The sequence below is a fragment of the Tiliqua scincoides genome, chromosome 4 (assembly GCF_035046505.1).
Source record: "Tiliqua scincoides isolate rTilSci1 chromosome 4, rTilSci1.hap2, whole genome shotgun sequence".
In the NCBI taxonomy this organism is placed as follows: domain Eukaryota; kingdom Metazoa; phylum Chordata; class Lepidosauria; order Squamata; family Scincidae; genus Tiliqua; species Tiliqua scincoides.
Genome location: NC_089824.1, coordinates 212,171,918 through 212,196,684, shown reverse-complemented (window position 1 = coordinate 212,196,684; position 24,767 = coordinate 212,171,918). Strand labels below are relative to the sequence as shown.

General features: G+C 44.6%; 2 protein-coding genes across 3 annotated transcripts; one reads left to right on the top strand and one right to left on the bottom strand.

Moving 5' to 3' along the window:
* The first annotated feature begins 3,798 nt into the window (after positions 1–3,798).
* On the top strand, positions 3,799–10,102 carry ATP5F1E (ATP synthase F1 subunit epsilon). Its single transcript, XM_066622814.1, has 3 exons — positions 3,799–3,932; positions 9,114–9,244; positions 9,978–10,102. Exons 1-2 carry the CDS (start codon positions 3,901–3,903, stop codon positions 9,235–9,237), a joined length of 156 nt encoding a protein of 51 aa, XP_066478911.1. The 5' UTR covers positions 3,799–3,900; the 3' UTR covers positions 9,238–9,244; positions 9,978–10,102.
* A 3,511-nt stretch (positions 10,103–13,613) lies between these two features.
* Positions 13,614–24,480, bottom strand: TUBB1 (tubulin beta 1 class VI). Of its 2 annotated transcripts, XR_010794277.1 has the most exons (5): positions 24,325–24,480; positions 19,979–20,087; positions 17,818–17,928; positions 14,109–15,749; positions 13,614–13,983 (listed from the first exon to the last, which is right to left on the bottom strand). XR_010794277.1 is itself a non-coding variant. In XM_066622813.1 (4 exons), exons 1-4 carry the CDS (start codon positions 24,379–24,381, stop codon positions 14,671–14,673), a joined length of 1,356 nt encoding a protein of 451 aa, XP_066478910.1. In that variant the 5' UTR covers positions 24,382–24,480; the 3' UTR covers positions 13,614–14,670. The 2 variants fall into 2 exon arrangements, 1 of the variants encoding a protein (XP_066478910.1); XM_066622813.1 differs by having other exon boundaries at positions 13,614–15,749.
* Between the last annotated feature and the right edge of the window lie 287 nt (positions 24,481–24,767).

Below are 24,767 nucleotides of genomic sequence, written 5' to 3'. Positions count from 1 at the left end.
TCCCTAAACTTTACAATTACTATACATTCCAGCCACTGCTCCTTGAGGTATTCTGCTGCATTGTTGGAGATGTGCAGCTCCTTTTAACTGTTCACGCTTATCCTCCAGAAAAGCCCCTTGTAATTCCAGTTTCTCCATGGTTAATGCAATAATAGAACAGTTCGATCCTAACCATCCTTCCAGTGCTGACTGAAGGCCCAATCCTATTCAATTTTCCAGTGCCAGCGCTGCTCTGCCAATGAAGTATGCACTGCTTTCTGTGTTGGGGTGGCAGTCACAGAAGCCTCCTCAAGGTAAAGGTTTGTTCCTTTACCTGGGGTCTGCATTGTGGCTGCACCAGTGCTGGAAAGTTGGATAGGATTCGGCTCTTAGCCATGCCAACAGGGTGCATGCTGCATTCTGTGGTGATGGGGCAGTCAAGGAGGCATCTGTATTGGGCAGAAAACATGCAGTAGCTCTAAAATCTCTCTGGTTTGGGGAAGCAGGATGCAGTTCCAATGCCCACAGCCACCATTTGTTTATTATTTTAAACACTGCATTCCATCTTTCAAAGAGTATCCAAAATTGCTTTCAATAACTCACTGAAAGAACAATACAGTAATTTATTTATTTTTCACATTTTTTTAATCACCCTTTCTCCAAGGAGCTCAAGGTTGTGTACATAGTAGTTCCCTTCTTTTTTTTCCTCAAAACAATCTTGTGAGGCAGTTGAGGCTGAAAGATAGTGACTGACCCAAGGTCACCCAGGAAGCTATAAAATCAGAAAATTTATAACTGAAAATGGGTTTAAAATCAGTTGCTATGTGACATTAACTGCACAGTGCGAACCTTTCCAGGAGATAAGATTTCTTCAGCTTGGCCTAGAACTGCCACACACAATCTAGGAGCACCTTGTCCCGGCCCTAAAATCTACCATGGTGGGTTTCAAGCTCACGTTTGACAGAAAGCCATCTGGTGGGTACAAACAGCCCAATCCTAAGCTGGTCGGAGTGCTGGGACTGCCTCAGCGCCAAATGGCTGTTGTAGTCTAAGCACATTGGGCAGCTGCCGGCGGCTCCTTGGGAGAAGGGGATGTTTGTCTCCTTTCCCTGGGTAAGGAAAGTAGCCCCGCAATGGGGCTGCTCAGTTCTGAGGCAACCCTTGGCCAGGCGCTTGCACTGCCCCTCCCTCGCGGAGCTCCCGGGCGGGGCGCCAGGTTGAGAGGCGCACGCGAGAGGCGCCCTGGGCCAGCCTGGGAGTGGCTCTACTGGGTTCGCCCCATCCCCGAGCGGTGTGCGCGCCGAGATTGCGGTTCCATCCGCAGACTCAGGTTCGCAGACTCAGGGGCAGGGCTCATGCCGAGCGTGTTGAGTCCCGGTCCCGCGCAGGGTCTGTGGGAGGACAGGCTGGCAGGCCCTCGCCGCCCCCACGGGCGGGCAGGTTAAGGCCCCCGGGTCTGCGAGGGTCACTTTTGCCCCCCTTCCAGGTTAGAAGGGAAGGGCGGTAGCCAGACGGGGGACCTCTGGACCAGTAGCGTAGCCAGAGGGGGCTGAAGCACCACTTCAAAGCACTAAGGCTGCACTCCTAGCCACACTTCCCGGGAAGTAAGCCCCACTGCGTGTAATGGAGCTTGCTTCTGCTAAAGCGGAAGTGGAGCTGATCACTTCACTTTCACTTCTGAAGCTGTGGGGAGCCCTGCAGAAGGTCATGCAGGGCTCCCCGCACCCCCGCCAGGCTGCAGGAGGCTCTGGTACGTGCACCAAAGCCCCTGCAGCCCCCCTGAGCAGTGCAATCCTGGGGATCGCGCTGCTTCCTTTCCCCCGCCCTTGCAGCATCCCCTCCCGTCCTGCAAGAACTTAGAGCGGCTCAAACTGTCCTGAGAGTTTGAAAACCACTGATTTTATCCTCTCAAGCCTCTGTTTCTCAAACCACGGATCTGGACCCACTAGGTGAGTCACGAGCCAATTTCAGGTGGGTCCCAATTCATTTCAGTATTTTATTTTTAATATTTTAGACTTGACGCTACTTTATGCTTCATGTTACAGAGCCATTGGGGAACAGCAACCATGCTGCGATCCATTTCAAAATGCACGTAGGGGGAAGAATACCAGGCAAATCTGTCACAAAAACCCTTAACTTCCGATGAGCAGACTTCCCTCAAATGAGGAGGCAGGTTAGAAGGTTGTTGAAGGGGAACGTAGAAAGAGTCCAATCTCTCCAGATTGCTTGGAGGCTGCTTAAAACCACAGTAACAGAGGCCCAGCGGAAGTGTATACCACAAAGGAAGAAGGGCTTGACTAAGTCCAGGAGGTGCCCGCATGGCTAAAGAGCCAAGTTAGAGGAGCCGTAAAGGGCAAGGAAGCTTCCTTCCGTAAATGGAAGTCTTGCCCTAATGAGGAGAATAAGAAGGAACATAAACTGTGGCAAAAGAAATGTAAGAAGGTGGTATGGGAGGCCAAGAGAGACTATGAGGAACGCATGGCCACCAACATGAAGGGAAGTAATAAAAGCTTCTTCAAATATGTTAGAAGCAGGAGACCTGCCAGAGAAGTGGTTGGCCCTCTGGATGGTGAAGGAGGGAAAGGGGAGATAAAAGGAGACTTAGAGATGGCAGAGAAATTAAATGAGTTCTTTGCATCTGTCTTCACAACAGAACGGCAGTAAAGAAGGCCAATTCTATGCTAGGGATCATTAGAAAAGGTATTGAGAACAAAATGACTAATATTATAATGCTGTTGTACAAATCGATGGTAAGGCCACACCTGGAGTGTTGTGTCCAGTTCTGGTCATCACATCTCAAAAAGGACACAGTGGAAATGGAAAAGGTGCAAAAGAGAGCAACTAAGATGGTTACTGGGCTGGGGCACCTTCCTTAGGTGTTTGGAGGAAAGGCTACGGTGTTTGGGCCTCTTCAGCCTAGAAAAGAGGCGCTTGAGGGGGGGACATGATTGAGACATACAAAATTATGCAGGGGATGGACAGAGTGGATAGAGAGATGCTCTAGGACAGACAAAAGAAAATATTTCTTTACTCAGCATGTGGAACTCCTTGCCGCAGGATGTGGTGACAGCATCTGGCCTGGATGCCTTTAAAAGGGGAATAGGACAAGTTTCTGGAGGAAAAATCCATTATGGGTTATAAGCCATGATGTGTAGGTGCAACCTCCTGATTTTAGAAATGGGCTATGTCAGAATGCCAGATGCAGGGGAGTGCACCAGGATGCAGTTCTCTGGTTATCTTGTGTGCTCCCTGGGGCGTTTGGTGGGCCCCTGTGAGACACAGGAAGCTGGACTAGGTGGGCCTATGGCCTGATCCAGTGGGGCTGTTCTTAGCTCTGAATGCACCACCACCCTGCAGCTACACAACTGGTTTTAGTAACCTGTGTTCTTATGGGGCTTGCAGCCTCACTGCCCAGTCCTATGCATGTCTACTCAGAAGTAAGTCGCACTGCAGTCAACGGGGCTTCCTCCCAAGTAGGTGTGGATGTGATGGCAGCCTGAGAGCCCACTCCTAGGCAGGTCTACTCAGAAGCAAGTCCCATTGCAGTCAATGGGGTTACTCCCAGGCAAGTGTGGCTGGGATTGCAGCCTCAGGCAGGCAAAAACTGCTGCAGAGTCCTGGCCAGACTCAGGCCCGACCCACGTGACTGGGAGCCTACGCCTAGTGGCGCAGCCAATGAGAATGCGCTTGGGAAATTCGAACGCGCAGTTCGAGGAGGGAAGTCGCCGATTGGCCGCTTGCCGCAGGGCGTCCGCGGTTGGAGGAGCGGCTTGCAGGCGGCCGGTGTCGCTAATTGGGCAGCCGCTTGGCTTCCGCTTCCGGGTTGTGGGCAGTGCTTCCTGGATTAACCCGGGGGTGAAGCCTGAGTGCGGCGGTGCGCTCGACCTTGCGGCCTCGGTGAAGGAAGAGGGAGGCGCAGCCATGGTGGCTTACTGGAGGCAGGCCGGGCTCAGGTACGGTGGCCGCAAGGGGGCCTCGTGCCTCCAGGACCAGTCGGGTGGGAGTCCGCAGTACCGCCTGCACTTGTCGTCCCCCCCCCCCCCGTGAGGCTCTCATCAGCCTTGGGGGTTCTGAGCAGGGCCGCCCCAGGAGGGCTGCAGCGGAACCAGAGGCCCTGCCTGGCAGGGAGTGTGTCAGCCGGGCAGAGCGCAGCCCTGGGCACGTCTACTCGGAAGTAAGTCCCACTCTAGCCAGTCGGGCTTCCTCCCAAGGAAGTGTGGCTGGGACTGGCAGCCTCACAGCCTGAGCTGTGCATGTCTACTCAGAAGTAAGTCCCATTATAGCCAATGAGGCTTACTCCCAGGAAAGTGTGGAGAGGATTGCAGCCTCACAGCCCAGTGCTAGGCAGGTCAGCTCAGAAGTAAATCCCATTATAAATGGGGCTTGCTCCCAGGTAAGTGTGGAGAAGATTGCAGCCTCACAGCCCAATGCTAGACATGTCTACTCAGAAGTCAGTCTTATTAGAGTAATGGGACTTACTCCCAGGTAAGCATGGATAGGATTGCAACCACAGTCAGTTCTCTTTATCCGCTGTGGTCCTGGAAAACCTTTTGCTGAGGTTCCCAAGCTGTTGGCTGGGACCTGATTTTTGGTGGGCTGACAAAGGGTGATGGAAAGATCTGATTGCTTCCAGCCCTGATGCTGTTCAAAAATCAGATACTGGAGCTGCTGATTGCCCTGCAAGGGGCTGGGCTCCTGCAGTTGGCAAGCATGTATGAATATGAGATAAATGTTTGAGGGTCTTTTTCCTGGTTATTATTTCTTTCTAATTATCATTTTTTAAAAGTCGCGTAAACCTTGGTGGGTCCTGACAGAGCAGCGATTTTCATCCTTTTTCATCTCACGGCACACTGACAAGCTGTGAAAATTGTCAAGGCACACCATCAGTTTCTTTTACAATTGACAAGGCACACAGTGTTGCTGGTACGGGGATCGCATCCCTCAATGGCTCTATTAATAAATGATATTCCCCCAATTCCCACAGTGCACTGGTAGAAAACTGCTGCGATCAGCCATTTTAGGAAGCAGGTGCTAATAAGTTTGGGAACTTCTGATCTAGTGGATACCAGATTAGCAGATACAGAGTCATGAAGCCTGTGGAAAAAATGGGGATAGGCTCCAAGAGACTGTTCACCATACACTCTGTGAACTTTATGAACCTGAATCTTATCTTGGCATCTATGGGGCTGGGTGATAGCAGAGGCCTGCCAACATCGCCTCTGTGCTGGATATCCCTTTGAAGGTTGCTGGCCCAACAATGAGGCCTCAGAGTTCAGCACTGGGGAGTGGGTAGCTTCACCTGTTCTCCTCTTCCACTTCTCTCTTGGCTCCTTCCCTTGGCTTGCCTCAGCCCCAGAGCCACACTCGGGTAGCCTTCCAGAAACCTCTCATCATTGGCCACTGGTCATTGCCAAGAATGTGACGGTTCAGCTGGAGTCTCTGAGATGGTGTCCAAGATGGTGGGGCAAATCTGGAAACAGACACAAAGGTGTCCGACAGTTCTTCACAGGCCACTACAATACCTGTTTGCTGTGGAAAATCAACCCAATCCAGACAACTTTCTAAAATCAAGGAGTAAAATTGACTGGATGCGATTGCCACAACCCCCTCCCTTTACAGCTGTATACTGTTTAGGCATCTCTTCCCTGGCATGGTGCCAGTGCTGCTTTCTGCTTCTGAGGAGTCCACTGTCTCTTCTCCTAACCTGCTTATAAGCCATCCTGCCTGCTTATAGCTGTGCAGAGCTCCACCACCGCAGTATTTGTAGATAATGAGAACAACAGATAGGTGGCAATTCGAAGATAAGCAAATTGACAGATAGCATCTGTATATAAAGAGAAGTCGTTGTCTATAACTTGCATATGCTCAATTTGTATCCCTGGAAGGTGTGGGCATTTCATGGTGTCTCTAATCTGGGTGGCTTCAGAAGGACTTCTGTGTGGCTACTCGCTTCTCTCTGCTCAGTACTCATGCATAATAATAAACAAAACAACCCCAACCCTGTCCATGCTTGGCCCAAGTTTGCAGTTCTTGATGTGAGTTTGCCAGTAATTACACCCTTTTTGCACTGCATCTGAGTAATGTTGTGATGTAGAAATCTACTCTGTGCCTTGCTTCTTAAATATGGACTTTCTGTTTTGCACAAGAGAGTCCAAATCCTGTGTTATCTTTTAGAAGGCCTTTCATTTTGGTTGGATTTTGATGGCTGGTGCAAAAACAGTGAAGTTGAAAATGGTTTTCATGTATGCCTTGCTTTTAATCTGGGTGCGGAGCATTTATTTCATTCTTAATTACTCAGATTTATCCTGTGAGCTCTGAGCTATTTACAGCAGTGAATCTAAATGCTGACACTTCTGGCTCCAAAGGGCTTGTAGTCTTAAATTTTTGTCCTCATCTCCCTTGAACTTTAGGAACTGGTGTACTAGAAATTTGGGTACATAATTGTATGCTTTCTCTAATACTGATAACATTTCCATTGTTTTATATTAGTGTAGAAAAATCTTAGTGCTTGTGAAGCACTTTGTACACTCAAAAACACTCTACAAGTACTACATTATGATGTAATCCTTAGAATGACCCCGTAAGGGAAGTAGTAGTATCCCAATATTGCAACTGGGAAGTTGAGACTGAGTGAGAGTGGTTTGGTTAAGGTCACTTGGTCAGTCTGTGAGAGAAATGAGACTCAAGCTAGGGAATTGCAATTCTGTGGACAATTCTACTCTCCTAAACAGACTATTCATTTGTGTGTATTTAATTTTTCTGTTTGTGCCCATGTTTGTATACTGCTTAAACCATATTTTTCTTTTCTTTGGTTTGATTTGTGAAAAACTGTTTTTTTCAAAATATTTCTGAGCAATCTGCATCCTTTTGGGATGGGGAGCCATTAGTTATTTGATTTTTCTCTGTAAACCGCTTTGTGAACTTTTAGTTGAAAAGTGGTATATAAATACTGTTAATAATAATAATAATAATAATATTGCACCAACTAGCAACTTCATGATGGTGTTAAATCCTTTATGATAGATTCATTTACTATTTTTCTGTGTTCAGTGATGATGCTGTGGTTATTTCACAGATCATTATGTGCGCCTTATAATTATAAATGAATATTAAACACATGCCAAGTGTTCACTAATAACAACACTTAAATATACTCAGTTTGCTGTGCACTTTAGAATATTGGGAAATTGAGGCCCCTACCAGATGTGCAATTCTTACATGGGGAATAGTATCCCTGAGTGTTGACCCACATGGTATTGGCAATCACACATTACAATCCAGAGGTTTCATTGTGGTGAAAGCTATGCTAATTCCTCTTCAAGTGCCCTCAGTCACCTTTCAGCAGACCTGCTTTGCATATATCCCAGCAGCACTTGCCAGCCAGAAGGGGTGGGAGTTTGCCCTTCTGAGGGCAGATACTTCCTGCTAGTGACATGTCTTGTTAAGGCCATGCAGCAGTATTTCTAGGCTGTGTGAGCATGCATGGAGGGGTGACTGGGAGCAAGCCCTCAGTGCTCCTTGGGACTTGCTTCCAAGCAAGCAGTTATGTTAGGTTGTTCACCAAGCAGCTGCTTCACTCTCATACTCAGAAAAGTAGGCAAGGAGATCTTGGTTCCAAAAGTAATTTTTTTAAATGTAACTAGAATGTAAAAACTTAGATTTACTTCAGAAGGTGCTGGAGCACATATTTATTAGTTCCATTGCCTCACTTTTGTTCATACTCTGCTGTCACTACATCCAACCGCAAGTCCACTGATGACATGACTTGGGTTATGACCTTGTATACACTTTCCTGGGAGCAAGTCCCAGGAAATGTTCATCCACAGCAGTCTAGGTCAAAAAAGGTAATGCCCACCTGGGCTGGCTTTTCTCTCCATTCACTTATTTTCCCCATCTATCCTGAGCAGCTCCTTGAGACAAGAAGCAATGGGGCAGGCCTGTCCCTGTCTTTCCCTGCCTTTGTCCCTGTCTCTCTTGACCAAGCCCCCACCCCAAACATAGACTGAAGCTCTAGTTGAAACCAAATCACTGCTTTGTCTTTAGCTGTGTTTTGAAAAACAATCCCTCCATTAAGCAAGTGGGGGAAGGAAAAAACTTGCTTAATGGAAGGAAGTCTCTCAATGTTTAATGCAAGCCCTTTGAGCAAGGAGGCCGATGCAAATGGAGAAGCTGTAGTTTGTGAAGAAAAATTGTGAGTCTCCTTTCCCACAATTTGGGCTGCAAGCCTATACACCAGTGTTTCTCAAATTGTGGGTCGGGACCCACTAGGTGGAACGTGAACCAACTTGATGCTGCCATGGTATGTGACCGCATTTGGGGAAATGTTGCAGTTTTGTACTTTTATCAGGCTACTATGTATATGCTTTTAACAATGATGGTCAATGGGACTTACTCCTGGGTAAATGCAGGTAGGATTACAGCCTAGGATTGTTAAAATTTTTCCTTCTTGAGGTCACTTCCAGTCATGACACCATCTCCAGTGGGTCCTGACAGATTCTCATTCTAAAAAGTGGGTCCTGGTGCTAAAAGTGTGAGAACCACTGTTATACACAGTTGGGACTGCTGAACACAGTGGGACTTACTTCTGAGTAGGCATGCATATGGTGATAAACAGCAACACCCTTCTTCCAGTTGGAAGAGGATCTAACTGCTGGTGAGAGGGCTCTGCTGGTCGTTGGAGCTCCCCTACCCACAGAGCAAAATGGCAAGCAAAACCCCCTTTTCCTACTTGCTGCAAGAAGGAGATAGAGGGAGCTGTCTTCTAAAGTTGAAACGAAGAGCTGTGACAAAGGAGGGCTTCACCAGCAGCCATTCTAGGGTGCTGGCTCACCTCTTCTGAGGACTCCAACTCATGGTATGAAGAACCTTGTGAGTTTTTTGACCATATTTTCAAAGCCCCAGTAGAAGATTTGGAACTTCCAGAACAAAAAGTGAAAAGGGTACTTGGCTTATTCTGTGGGAAATGGATAAGATAAAACTTGTGGGATTATTTTGTAGGAATTGCTCATTCCCACATTGATTTCTGCAAATCTGGTCTGGGCCCAAGTCTTATGTTGTTCGAATGAAACAGAGGTAGACTCCAAAAGATCACTTGCTATTCCTGTGACCTGCATTTCTCTTTTTCTTCCTTTCAGCTATATCCGGTATTCCCAGATCTGCGCCCAGGCAGTAAGAGCAGCACTAAAACCACAATATAAAGCAGAAGCAGAGAAAATGGCAGTAGCCAATGTAAAAATACTGAAACCTAAAAAGGACTGACATTCAAGTAAGTGAGGAAGGTCTTGGCATCTATATTCTTGCCCCATACCTGCTCATATAGCACCAACGTATCTTGCTACCTCTGGGGTTCAGTGTTGCAGGTTACTTCTACAGTCTGCAAAAAGAAAACTTGGGAGAATTTAATGATAAAACTTTTAGCAAACTCCTTGGATTAATCTATTTCAAGGGTAGAAAATTATTTTGCTAAGCTATTAAGATTCTTTGCAAACTCAGGCAAGAGATTTGCTGTTTTTGGCGATTCTTATTCTTAGGTTCAGTTTTTAAAAGAGGCTTACCTCTTCAGTATTGGGAACTGTTCTTTTTGGTGTAATCGGCAGAATTCTGGCTGCAGATGTGGTTTTGACAGGAGTTGGCACTTTACCTGTTCAAATGGTAAAACTGAGTAAGTGCAGCATATTAAGCTGGCTAGCCCAGTGTTCTGAGTGGCAGCAGCTTTCCAAAATCTCTGATCTTTTCCAGTCCTGGTTCCTGAGCTCCTTATCAGCAGAGCTATCTGAGATTAAACTTCAGGTATGGAAAGAGAAAGGGGAGCGTGTGAAGCTGCTGCTTGTGCCTTCTGTTCTCATTACGGGACCGCTGACTCATTGGAATAAATAAATCTAATGAAATGTAGTCCCCCAAAATATGATGAATAACACTGAGATAAATGCTTGGATTGTTGATTTTAGTAGTTCTGTGTTGTAAGATAACACTTATTGCCTTTCTTAATTGTCTTGCAGAACCTGTGCTATAACAGGAAATATGAAGCCTCCTGGGATTGCTTCTGTATGATGTAACTGTTTCCTGCCCTGTAGAATCTTTGCAAAGTGTAAAGCAACATGACAATAAATGAAACTTCTTGAAAGTGTTAATAGCAAATATTCTTTTATTGAGCAACAACAATACAACAGTTTGGGACACTGAACAGCATTTGCATCTCATATCAGGTTTTAATATTTTTTTTATTTCTGCTTTTATCTTGAACTATTTTAGATGTAAATTAATTCATCAAAAGTTCCAAAGTTTACATAGCAAAAGAATGAGAAATGATTCCCTTTCCCAAAGAGGCTTATAATCTGCAAAACAAGGAAGACATCAACAAATAGTCATGAGGGTGAGGGGGGACAATGTGCTGGGATGAATAGGGACTCTCCCTGATAAATCCAATATAAGAGAACCATCCCTGTAAAAGATGCCTCTTTGCCTAGTTAGCAGGGGATTTGGTTTTTAACAACCTACATAACAAATGATGAGATCTTAAGCGTTGCAGGGAATATGTGAATTAGTTGTTCTTCCAGTAACAAAAAACAAGATTAAAATAACAGCTAAAAATAAATATGAAAATATGCTGTGTAACTAAGGGCGCAATCCTAACCCCTTATGTCAGTGCTTTCCAGCACTGACTTAAGGACAATGCAGCTCTGAGGTAAGGGAACAAGCATTCCCTTACTTTGAGGAGGCCTCCATGAGTGACACCCAACTGCAGGATGCAGCACACATCCCATTGGCACCGCTGTGCCAGTGCTAGAAAGCACTGACATAAGGGCTTAGGATTGCGCCCTCAATCTGTCTGAACATCTCTCAGTTACTGCATCAGGAGCACTTGAAATAAAACATGTTCTTCATTTATTAAGCTAGTTAAAAAGTCTTTCTCATAAAAGACGATGTAGGGAAGCTGCCTTACATGTCCCACCATTGGTTGATCTAGTCCAGTGTTGCCTATCTAATTGGCATTGACTCTCCAGGGCAGCAATTTTCAGCCTTTTTCATCTCACAGCACACTGACAAGGCACTAAAATTTTCAAGGTACGCCATTCTGTCAGTGTGGGGCTCACATCCCCCATTGGTGCTACTAAAAATGACATCCCAAATTCCTGTGGCACACCTGTGGACCACTCACAGCACACCAGTGTGCCATGGCACAGTGGTTGAAAATGAGTCTTGGATAGTGGTCTCTTCTAGCCCTACCTGTATGTCGGGGACTAAACCCAGCATCTTCTGCACCTACAGCTGAGACTCTGCTACCGACCCCTAGCCCCAGGATGTAGTGGCAGCCTGAACTTCTTAACTAAAACATAGTGTACCAGGTATGTTCAGCAAGCATAAATTAAGGACTTGAAATCAACTGAGCTTAAATGGGAGAGTTAAGCATATGTTGACATATGTCACTGAAATCTATGAGACTTAAAATTGCTTAACCTTTATTTATTATGTATTTAAGGAATTTTACCCCATCTTTCCACCCCTCAAGGGGACCTACATTGGCTGTGTCATATCCTTTATAAATAAAGAACAGCCTCTGAACATTATTTTAATGTGACTAAAATAAAGTGGCATTTAAAACAGGACAATGAACAAAGTATTGTTGTATCTTTAAATGAGCTAGCTTATTGCAACAAGTGTAGGTTTTACCTGTTTACAAGTTTTACTTGTTTTTCAAAAGCAGCCTTAGCTACTTCTGCTAATAGAAGTAGTGTTCAAATCACTCTTCAACCTTGGTGGTTGCTGCTTGACTTTGAGAGACTAGCTGACCTTGAAGGTTTGCTGTGATGGTAAAATGGTGGGGGGAGGAGGGTGTCAGCCACCCTTGGAAAGAGTCTTGGAAAGACCTTTCCTCTTGGAAAGAGGATAGTATAAAAAGAAGCTGCCAATTTATACAAGCTTTTCTAAGTGCCCACATCAGTGACTGTTCATAAACCTTGTAAAGCCAAACACAGTAACAGTCCAATACTAAGTCCCATGCTGCAATCCCATGTGGGTGATACAGATACCACTACATCTAGTGTAGGACTAGAGGAGGTCTCTCCATGGGGAGGAGTTAGTGGTCTCCTCATGGTATGGGGATGTTCATTCCCTTACCCTAGGTCAGGGGTGCTCACACTTTTTTGGCTCGAGAGCTACTTTGAAACCCAGCAAGGCCCGGAGATCTACCAGAGTTTTTTTTACAATGTTCACGCCATCATAACATATAACATTTATGTGTACAATGTATGAGTACAATGGGCCTTACTCCCAGCGTTTCCTCCCAGAGGCACCTGAAGGGTGGGGGTCGGCACTCTGTGATCTACTCATTTTGCCTCGCGATCTACCGGTAGATTGCGATCCGCCTATTGAGCACCCCTGCCCTAGGTAAAGCCTGAGCAGCCTCTGTGGGGGCTAAGTGGATCTCCACCAGCGATTTCACTGGTGCAAATCCAAGCCACCCCATGTTGTGGCGGGGGGGGGGGAGAAGCCTTGGGAGGGGAAACAGGATACAAGGGAGGCCTCTGCTGTGCCCCCCCCGGGACTGATCTGTCCTTATTGCCCCCCCACCCCACCCCACCCCCACTGGCCAGCAGAGCACCTATTTGTTCTGGCTGGTACTGGCCTCTGAGTGGCACAAGCAGGCTGATGTAGGCCTTTCTACTAGTGCCAGGGTCCTCTGCACTGCCACAACATACCTTATGGCATGTTTGCAACAGTGTGAGTGCCCATGCTGCCTGCTGGTAGAGGCCAGCATAGGATTGGGCTCTTAGGAATAGAGAATTGTGGAATAGTTGCCTGAATGCTTAAATAAAGTGATGATTATATGAGCAAAGTAAATGGCAACTCTAAGAATTACTGACATCTTGCTTTTCACACAGAATTACTGATATCCTACTTTTCACACAGGGAGGTAATGCTTGTATTTAAGGGATTTTTCTGTGAGCAAAAATAATTTAAAAATAAAGATAATATCATACTTCATATAAACATTCAAGAGAACTTTGCATAGCCAATCAAATTGTATTATAAGAAACGTATATTCTCCACAACTTGGGGGGGGGGGGGAAGGTTGTGTTCCTAATTGGTGCCCTTTGAGTGTTGGAGGTTGGGGAGAATAACTTGTAAGCTCTGGCAAAGCTTCATCTAGTGCTGCTGTTTTGGCATAGATCTTTCTAAAGAAATGCAGGTTCTCTGCTATAAACTATTCTGAAGGAGTAGCAAACCCCACAAGAGTACTGGAGCACCTTAAAGACTAATTTATTGTAGAATCAACATTTATTCCCCTTTTAAAAGATGATTTTTCAGTCTTTAGGTATTAATATGGTCTGCTTTACTATGCTATTGGTCAGCCTAGGCACTGTTTGAGAATGTCAGGTATATCCTAGGCTTGGGTTTTGCATGAACAAGCAATTTATTGACTGCTGTATCCCTTGCATTTCATGGTGTTTTGGACCTGCTGCTAAAACTTTTCTTCACCATGCTTACTCATAAATAAGTGCATTGGATTTCAAATTAATACTGATCCATGATGCTTATTCCTAAGTAGATACATAGGATTTAAATCCCCAGTTTCCATTTTATGCATCTGGCAAAGAAATGTGTTAAACTTTAATGTGCAATAAGGCTCTTGATTGTTAAAAGACAGTCTGTATTTATGAAGTAAATGTACAATTACTTAAAATTACAGTGATGCATATAAATATTTAAGTGCTATTAAAATAGATGCAGACTACTGCAGTTTTCAAACCACTTCATGCTACTAGTCCCAGTAGAACTATTAAAACACTTTGACGCACTCTAAATAGAGTACGTGGCTTTAGGGTTGTAGCTTACCAAGGGCAGTCCTGACTTCAAGGAAGTAATGGAGAACTTGACTTCAGTGGAGGAAAAAAGTCCTGTTAATTCTGAGCTGGGCCCGTATAGGAGCTATGCATTTGATTGCTTGTCGTAGAACTCCAGTCATAATAAATGCGCAGGAAGGGTACTGTACTAAAAGTTAATCTGTGAAGGAAAATGTCCAAAAAGAGCATAGTTTGACCTGAAGCATGATGGGAGCAGCTCAAAAATCTCTCTTGACTTATCTTTCTAGGGGTATGCTTAGACAACTTTCTTTCCTAGATAATTACCCTTATCCAGCAAGATGATCTATGTGCAGGTCATCTGCATCCACCTCAGGTTGATCTGGGCCCTGCTGAACAGGTTGGATATGACTTTTGATGTGGATGGAGGTGCAGGTTTCCACCAATGGTTGTATGCAGACAAGAGTTGATCTGAGGTCTTGACATCTATTTGCTTTGCTGCTGTCTGTGTCTTCATAAGGTCTCCTGTGATCAGACCAGTTAACTTGAGCACTTTGTCCTGAAGCTTTTGGGTGTATCTTTTTTCAGTCTAGCATACTGATCTGTTTATACTTTTTCACGTTCAAATTGTCTTATTAGCAGTTAGTAATTCAGAAGTGGCAGTAACTGCTTTGATCTATTGGAGGCAGTTCATTCAAGCAAAGCAGTAAGTAGGAGAATTTGTTTTGGTATGCATATTTTTGGAATTGTTCATTTAAGTCAAAAATGGTTGCTTCTACATTCAATATTATATTTAATGTTATTCCAGAAACACAGATGTGTCCAGCCATCACAGTGGAGGTATAATTAGTTTGCTTTTAAGGGTAATGTTCCAACAGCACTATTACTTTTAAGGGCTTTCCTTTTCATCTTCTTGGCTAGCATCCAGTTCTACCTCCTCATATTCTTCTACATCTGCTTTGGCATCCTGATATTGCTGGTACTCGGACACCAAGTCATTAGTGTTACCTTCTGCTTCAGAAAACTCCATCACGTCCATCCCTTCACCAGTGTACCAGTGAAGAAATGCTTTCCTTTTGAACATGGCTGAGAACTGCTCAGAGACCCTGCTGAAGAGCTGTTGTATGGCTGTGTTGTTCCCTATGAAGGTGGCAGCCATCTTCAGCCCACGAGGTGGGATGTCGCACACAGCCACCTTGACGTTGTTGGGGATCCATTCCACAAAGTGGCTGCTGTTCTTAGTCTGTATAGACAACAGCTGTTCATCCACCTCCCTGGTAGACATTTGGCCTCTGAAGATGCATGCCACAGTCAAATACCGCCCATGGCGTGGATCACAGGCTGCCATCATGTTCCGTGCATCAAACATCTGTTGGGTAAGCTCTGGAACTGAGAGGGCTCTGTACTGTTGACTGCCTCGAGCTGTGAGTGGAGCAAAGCCCGGCATGAAGAAGTGAAGCCGGGGGAAAGGCACCATATTGACGGCCAGTTTCCTCAGGTCTGCATTGAGCTGGCCAGGAAAACGGAGGGAGGTGGTGACGCCACTCATAGTGAGGGACACCAAATGGTTGAGGTCCCCATAGGTAGGAGTGGGGAGCTTCAGGGTTCTAAAACATATGTCGTACAAAGCTTCATTATCAAAGCAGAAGGTTTCGTCTGTGTTCTCTATCAGCTGATGGATGGACAAAATGGCATTGTATGGTTCAACAACAGTGTCTGAGACTTTTGGTGATGGTACTATGCTGAAAGTGTTCATGATTCTGTCTGGGTATTCCTCCCTGATCTTATTGATCAGAAGAGTGCCCATTCCAGACCCTGTTCCGCCACCCAGGGAATGGATGAGCTGAAAGCCTTGCAGGCAGTCACAGCCCTCACACTCGTTCCTCACTACATCCATCACATTTTCAATCAACTCGGCCCCTTCAGTATAATGCCCTTTCGCCCAGTTGTTACCAGCACCTGAATTTCCTGTAAACATTTGCAAGATAAAGGCTACATGTCAGAAACAGTTTTCCTGCAATGCTAAGCAAGTAAGTAAAACAATAATTTGTGTGAAAACGTACAAAACTACACTTAATGCTAAAAGAAATTAGAATAGATTATCTTTAAAAAAAAAAAAAAAGCTAAATTGACCTAGGAGCAATTTGTGTCAGCATCTGTTAAGTACTTGAACACAAACTCTGGTTAATACTATATATCAGTGGTTCCCAAACAGTTTAGCAACAGTACCCACTTTTTAAAATGACACTCTATCAGGACCCACCTGGGTTTACCAGACTTTTTAAAAAAGGAGATCTAGAAAGAAATAATATTTTATTTATAAATAATAATAACCAGAAAAAGACCCTCAAAACATTTATCTCCCTACATTTACACATGCTTGCAAACTGCAGGAGCTGAGCTCTTTGCAGGGTAATTAGCAGCTGCAACTATCTGGTTTTTGAATACGCTTAGGGCATGAGGCAATTAGTTATCTGATCTTTTCTTCACCCTTTGACCACCCACCAAAAATTAGGTTGCGACCCATCAGTGGGTCTCAACCTACAATTTGGGAACCACTGCTATAACTCAACTCAACTCAACAACCTTTAATGGCATAAACCACTGCTATATATTCTAAGTTTAGAAACCTTTTCCTGTGTAGCATGTGTGATAAGAAATTTTCAGGAAGATTATTTCTAAGCTCGCAATCTGTAACTCACCAGTTTTGGGTTTGGGAATCTACACTAGAATTTTCAAAATCTACATTCAGAAAGCTCGCATTCTTTGACTGGAGCAAGGCTTCAAATTATTTTCTAGAAATTAGAGGAACCTGTCACAAAGCGTGAAGGAAGTAATTGGGATGGAACTTGGTGACAGAAAAGGAAAAACAGTTGGGAACTGGATCTTGTGATGAGTGATAACATTTCCTCTGGGACACTAGAAAACCTTCACTCTTCTGTCTTCAAATGTTTTAGCAAAACCTTCCTCTTAGTTAACATGAGTACTAGAAAGATTTGTTCTTCAGAAAGATCTGATTCTCACTGGTGTGAAGCAATACCTGGAGCAACTAACACAAGGGTTCCCAAACTCATACCTTTACAACCCACTGCATCATCCGCTGTGGGGTTCCAAGGTCCACCAAGGCCAGGAAGCTGCAGTACGAAATGGTGCATAATGGAAAAGGTGCAAAAGAGAGCGACTAAGATGATTACGGGGCTGGGGCACCTTCCTTACGAGGAAGTTTGGGCTACGGCGTTTGGGCCTCTTCAGCCTAGAAAAGAGACGCCTGAGGGGGGACATGATTGAGACATACAAAATTATGTAGGGGATGGACAGAGTCAATAGGGAGATACTCTTTGCACTCTCACATAACACCAGAACCAGGGGACATTCGCTTAAATTGAGTGTTGGGAGAGTTAGAACAGACAAGAGAAAATATTTCTTTACTCAGTGTGTGGTTGGTCTGTGGAACTCCTTGCCACAGGATGTGGTGACGGCATCTGGCCTGGACGCCTTTAAAAGGGGATTGGACAAGTTTCTGGAGGAAAAATCCATTATGGGGTACAAGCCAAGATGTGCATGCGCAACCTCCTGATTTTAGAAATGGGCTATGTCAGAAGACCAGATGCAAAGGAGGGCACCAGGATGAGGTCTCTTGTTATCTGGTGTGCTCCCTGGGGCATTTGGTGGGCCGCTGTGAGATACAGGAAGCTGGACTAGATGGGCCTATGGCCTGATCCAGTTGGGGCTGTTCTTATGTCTGTATGCCCCCCATGTTATTGGCCATGTCACACTGTATTTCCCAAACTGTATGTCGTGATGTTTGGAAAACACAATGCAACGGAGGCAGTGATGTTGAGAATGCAGAGCTGCACCCCAGGAGCAACTTCTGGGACATGCACCTTTTTGTTCTGCAGCTTTCTGGCCTCAGCAGGCTCACAACCCACTGTTTGTAAAATGCTAAACTAGCATATAAGAATATCCGTGCCACAACTAATACACACTTATTGTGAGAATGCTTGCCTATTATATTCTATTCACATCTTACACATACCATGGATAAAGTTGTCAGGGCGAAAGAGTGGACCTATTTTGCTGGATCGTACACTGTCCATGGTTCCAGGCTCCAGATCCACCAGGACAGCACGAGGAACATACTTGTGCGCTGCAACAAAAAGAAGCCGACGAGAGCCAGATGATTAGAGCAAAAAGTGTCTCAGACACACAGGCCTCCCCTTAACAATCCACTTCCTTAGTTCAGTTATCATGCTACTACATGGAGAAGCCATCTAAAGGACAGTAGAAAAAGTGTGACTTGATTAACTGGTGTGTGTACAGAGAGCCTGCAGTTTAAGATGGTCCGCATAACCGACGATCAGGATTTAGGTACAACAGTTTAGGTACAAGCTCCACAAGCCTTCAGTAGACATTCAGAAAAAGCTCAGCTGCTAACCCTATTCACTGTGGGAATATGCTCTTCTATGCTAGTTTTGGCTTTAAAAGCCCTGAATGGTTTGGGACCTGGGTATAAGAAGGACTGCCTCTGCTCATAGAAACCTGTCCATGCACTTAGATAAACAACTGGGGCTTTGCTGTGTGTCTTCCCCCCCCCCCCCACTAAGGTGGACACAAGGGACTGGGTCACAGGACCGGTTCCATTTGTGGAATATCATCCAGAGGAAGTTTCACCTTGTTTCTTTACTAATGAGTTCCATCAAGTTGCAAAAGCATACTAATTCTGCCATGCATCTGGCAGCACATAAGGCTGGTGTTATTTTTCAACCTATGATTCTTATTATGGTGTTCATACATATTTTATTTTTAACCCACCTTAGAGGTTCAAGAAGCATAACATGGGCATAGAAATGTTTAATGAACATGTTTCCAAATAATTCAGCTAAGAGCAAAGCACACTATTTATTCTTGGCTATGAGACAGAGAAGTACCACAAATGTGCAGGAAATGTTTTGTTATCATGGGTCATAGAAAACCACTAGTTCCCCTGCAGTTTCTCTCCAGCCTTCGCTGAATAATGTTCAGTGTGTTTAAAATCTAGTTGCCCAGTGACTGAATGGGATATTACTATTGTGTAATACTTATTAAAAGACATGCCCAGAAGGCCTCAGGGTGAGAAGGCCATGTGAGAGAAGCGCGGAAATATTCTCAGTTTTGCAGTAGAAGTCCGTGTAAATAGTCAGGGCCTATATGATGCTCTCAGAGTCTGAATAGTCCTAGGCCGGACCAGGAGCTAGTGACAGACCACAGCTAAACTGTGTTTCTGTGCCTCCTTTACCATCCTAAGTCTTAAGTACTGGTCTTTTCCGCATGAGTTATTAGGACTGCTGTGTTCCACTGCTTGCACATTTCCAATCATTAGGGTAGTTCTATGTATCATTACACAATCAGAATTTTACTCCACTGCTGAATTTTAAAATGTGCTGGTTTAAGCTGTTGTCTATGAAAGAATGTCAAACTTGGTTTAGATTAACATTTACTGAAGACTTTTCAGTTTGACAATGCTGATCTTAGGGTACAGCAGGCTCCTTCAAACCCTGGCCCTGGGGGCCAGCTCTGAGGTTTGGAAGAAGCCATCCATTCCGTGAGCAGAGCTCACCATTCTAGTGTATCATGGATCTCCATGTTCCCTGATCAGGACAACATGATGCTCTGGGCAGTTGCATCTGTCCAGAAATCTGGGCACAATGACCGCTGGGGCATTGCACCATGGGCATGACTGTTGTCCCAATCAGGGGACATGGAGACCAACAGTATGCCAGAACGGTAAGCACCAATCATGCTGGGGAAGTCATTCTCACTGCACAGCGGTCTCCACTTTGGAAACTGCTGGGGTAGAGAAAGCTATTTGGAATCCTGAATGTCTCATGTTCTGTCTCTCACAGGACCAGCTGTAGTGTTGGGATAGCAAGGCTTCAGGTTGCATTGGCATCTGCTGTTTGTTGAAAAGACCTGTTCAGCTTGATAGCTTGCTATCTTGCCAACTTAGTCCAGTAGAAGCATTACCTGACCTCCTTTGCACCGTATCTATTTCCAAGACTGACATTGCAAATCCATCCAACAGCCCTTTGAAACAGTTTTTAAAAATTGTACAGATGTTACAGGAAGGGAAAATGACAAGTTTTTTTTATTTTAATCTTCCTCTGATGTACATGTAACCTAATTTCCCCTCCCAGTAGCCACTAACCCTCTGTACTTACAATACGCTTCATTGAAATACACATTAATTCTTTCCTGCTGCAGTGATGAGTCACCACGATAGTTTCCAGTGGTGTCAATTCCATGCTCATCACTTATGACTTCCCAGAACTGCAAGAGAAAAAAAAATCATTATATAATGTACTTCTGATCTTTTTTTGTGGGGGAAGGAGGGTTATTTGTGACATAGAACTGTCAGTCTCACTTCTAGCCTCTAGACATGTTTAGCTTCAGCAAGTTGGTTGCTTCATCTGCCTCAAGACCATGCTCTGAGACTTTTAGTTAAGGGGTACCCTGCTTTCCATTTCTAAGCAAGTATTAATTGGGAACAGTCAGACAAATCAGTACAACAGCTATTATAAACAATGCATTTTATTTAAGGGCCAAGGCACTTTCCTAATCTCTTGCATTCTCTCAGCAACACTGTGAGGTAGGTCATTATTATTCCCATTTTACAGATGGACCACTGAGTCCTAGAGCAATTTACTTGTCCAAAGCCTCCCACCACGTTCACAGCTGAGCAGGGATTTGAATCGAGATCTCCTGGAAATTAATACAAAAGGGGGGAAAAGGATAAAAGAATACAAATGGATCAACATGTGCCTATTTCTGAAATTATAAATTTATTGCTTGGCACAAATTATCAGCTTTCCTCCTCAAAATAGCAGTAGCCCTGGTGTGTTGTTTTTTTCTAGAAGGCACTTGTTTGAGAAACATGGAATGGCTCTTTGCTTGCAAGTCCCTGTGAAATTCCATTACAAATAATATGGAGGAGCAGCACATGGGTGATTTGCTGCTTGCAGCCTGTTTACTGGAGTCTTCAGCAGCTTTGGTCTGAGGGTGGCAGGTTCCAGCCACAACCTTTACAGTAAGATTGGAGAGAAACGAAAGGGTTTTGGTTTTGCCTTCCTTGCAGAGAGCTGAAAGGAGTTTGAGAGAGAGAGAGAGCTGCTTTATGAGGTCTACACTCATTCCACTTTACCTCTGGTAAACAGGATTGCATTTTTTGTTTTGTTTCAAAAACTTTATTACCAGAGATGATGGAGGACCAAAAACATCGTGTCTACTACACCAAGGAAAACGATGCTTTTTTCAAATCGCATTTAACCAGTGCTTTTTTTGTAAAAAAATAGGTGCAGGAACTCACAACTTTTTTTTTATTTATTTATTTATTTTTAAACCATTTTTATACATGCGCGCACGCGCGCGCACACACACACACACACACACATCCATCCCGTGTGAGCTCCCTGGAGTGTGTGCCACAACTGGAGTGAAACACCCCATTTTTTTTAGGTGGGGAGGTGCTCCATTGGGCTATAGGAAACTCTCTCCATTGGGCTATAGGAAAGCCTATACAGTAGTTAAAGTGTTCAGAACAAATATATAAGGTCTTCAGCCCAGCTGGTGGCCATCAGTGCCTCAAGTGTTAGTTCCAAACACTTTGAGCTTAAGAGCTCTGATGGCTCAGTGGCTAAACTGTAGATCTATGAAGCCAGAGGCTTGGGGTTCAAATCCCACTGAGGAATAAATTTTTTTTTTTTAGGTGGGAAGGTGCTCCATGGCTGCAAAATATAAAGGTTGGTTGCTAGTTGCCAAAAGGGGGGCCAGTTGAGGCTGCAAAACTCCTCAAAGTTCAGTCCCAGGCAGGCTCTTTTTTGAACTTTTTTTTTTTTTAAGTCCCAGGTAGGACTTAACCCACAGCCTCCAGCAGGGGGCTCACTCCAGGAGCTTAACTGTGGGTTAAGTCCTAAAAAAAAGGTCAAAAAAGAGCCTGCCTGGGACTGAACTTTGAGGAGTTTTGCAGCCTCAACTGGCCCCCCTTTTGGCAACTAGCAACCAACCTTTATATTTTGCAGCCATGGAGCACCTTCCCACCTTAAAAAAAAAAAATTATTCTTCAGTGGGATTTGAGCCCCAGCCTCCACAGACCTACAGTTTAACCACTGAGCCACCAGAGCTCTTAGGCTCAAAGTGTTTGGAACTAATACTTGAGGCACTGAGAGCCACCAGCTGGGCTGAAGACCTTATATATTAGTTCTGAACACTTTGACAATAGGCTTTCCTATAGCCCAATGGAGAGAGTGCTGGGCTATAGAGCACAAGGTTGGAGGTTCAAATCCCTCCCTAGCCAGCAGTGCAGAGCGGGGTGGTGCAGGTAGGGGAAAAAAGGTGGGGGCAAGGAGGAGGGGAAAAAAGGGGGCGGGGTGGTGCAGGCAGGGGGGGGAAAAGGTGAGGGCAGAGAGGAGGGGGAAAAAAGGTGCCTGAACACTGTTCCGGTGCGTTCCATTACAAAAAAAGCCCTGCATTTAACTCTCTTTAAAACAATTGTCTGTCTCCAGTCCCAGAATCTTTGGCCCCAAATCTTACAGCTTTTCCTCTTCCACCATCCCCTAATTGTGCAGGATTTCTGCAACTTTTCCATCTCTACAATATCTTTTTCTGTGTTAATTTATATATTTTTCTTGAGGAAGAGAACTACGCACATCTGGTGTAGGTTTTCCTACATCAGCACATAAGCACACAAACCCTGAGCCAAGGGCATGGCAGTACCTAGGCAGACTTTTCACTGAAAATAAATGGCGATACAGATCGCAAAACAAAATGCAGGGCTGGATTCTTGTTATGAACTCAAAAGAACAGGGCATCTATCTTGCCTCCCCACTATGCTACCCAGCCCTGCAGCCTCCTTATCTGGGCTGGCTGCTGGGTCAGGGAAGCCACACCCTCCTCCTACAGTCATCAGGTTTTCAATATTAGAAGTGTGTTGTTCTTTAGTTCCCAATTTGGAAACTGCATTGATAAAATGTTTCTATTTACTTTTGCACCTACCCCATGCAATCCTAAACCTAAGACCATGAGAAATTGCCTAACTAGTTCAGATCATGTCTCCAGCAGCAGTTATTCACATCCCACATGCCATTACAAGTCAGTCATGCAGGTGAGAGTTATCCTGCTTGTCTCCAACATCTGGTACTCTGGGGTATACAGGTGTGTGCCTCTTAACAAGGGGGATACTTTCTTCGATCCTCATTATTATGTGATTAGGTCATTAAGCAACCATTCAGCCCAATTTAGTTCCTTCTTGTGTAAACAGATACTCCATACCAGATGCTAGCTGGCTACATAGGCTTTTACTGGAGATAGTTTGCCTCTTCTTTGCAATAAGAGCCTTTGTTGTATTAACACACACTCTGCTGCAGTCTATGGGAGACCTGACTGCCTCATTAAGAGCCTCTTTGTTGTACTTTGACCACCTTAGTATATGCAGTCTGTTGTTAAGCAGACGGTCATTAAGCGGTGCACGCCTGTACTGTCTTTGGACATGGAGGCTCCATTGGCCTGTTATAAATACTCGGCACTGACAAATCTCCCCATAAACCTCTATTTACTCCCCTTTTAAGTATGCCCAGGATTGCAGCTCCAATATGCATTTCTACTTTGCCATGTTCTGCCAGCCATATTAAGAATAAAGTTCCTAAGGGTGGGCTGTGTGAAAAGATACCAGCATCAGACAGACCCTTGGACTGCTTGTCCTGCTGTCCTCTTTGCCCTTAAGGTGCCCTGTTCCCAGGCAGCACTATTTGTGGGAAACACACATAAAGCTTGCAGACCATTCCTCTTGTGTTTCCGTCATCAAAGCCCACGTTTCTTATTTGAACTCACTCAGCCCCATCTAGATGAAGACTTGTAGTGCCTACTTCTACAAAACAAAATTTCTCATCCAGAGCATGGACCAGTCCTATTAACACCATGAGACGGCATTTCAACAACGTCAGAATGTCACCTGTCAGCCAGGTCAGAGAGTCATTGATGGTAATTTTGCAAGGCTGATTTATTTCAAAGCCTGCACATGATTTAGTGATCTGCAGAAAGGATTCATAGCTCTGCTTTGTGACAAACATTCAATTTAGAATGCAAAAGTTATTTTTGATGTATGTTATGATTGCTGTTAGCTCTAATGCTTTATTCTTTGTCTTCCTATTTGTGCAATGAATGTTCTCATTGGTTAAGATCTTACCCTGCTAACTGGGTAAGGACGCACCTTTAAAGTGCCAGTTATAAATAGGGAGAAGTAAGTGTCCTTATTCTCTCTCTCTCTTTTTGCTGTAAACTGCTTTATGAAGCTTGGCTTTGATGAAAAGCAGTACATACATCTCCTAATTAGTCCTCATCTCACTCTCCTTTTACCATTTTTCCAGTGCAATTTGCTGCACAATGCTAGATGTTTAGTTTTATTTTATTCTGAACATGGGACAAATTGGACAAACCCAATTTTCCGTTAAAGTCAGTTATTCAGAAGTGCACCAAATTAGCTTTGAGAAGAGTTATTAGCAGCAACTCTTACCTTCGCCCCAATTTGGTTTCCACACTGGCCAATCTGAATGTGGACAATTTCACGCATTTTGCAAAGGGTTCAGCTGTGAGGGTGTCCACGCCGGTTTTTCCAAGTGCACTTTCTGGAACCAGTGCTCACTCCTACAGTGCTGGCTAGAGTCACTCATGCTTATCATTTCCAAATTCTGTCTTCTATAGCTGGCCAATGTCACTCAAAAAAACCAGTGGCTGCCACCTCCCATCCTGCTGACGAGCAAGAACTGATATCATAGCTGCAGAAACTCCCAAACAGGGAAACCACTCTAGAACTGTCAAAAGTCTCCCTAAGGCAAAATGCAGTTTGAAGTCTTCTTTTAAGAACATCAAGCCCTATTTCAAGCAGACAGATTGGAACCCCATATTCACACAATGACTCTGCCCTCCTACTCCATGTTATTCCATTGTCGTCTTGTT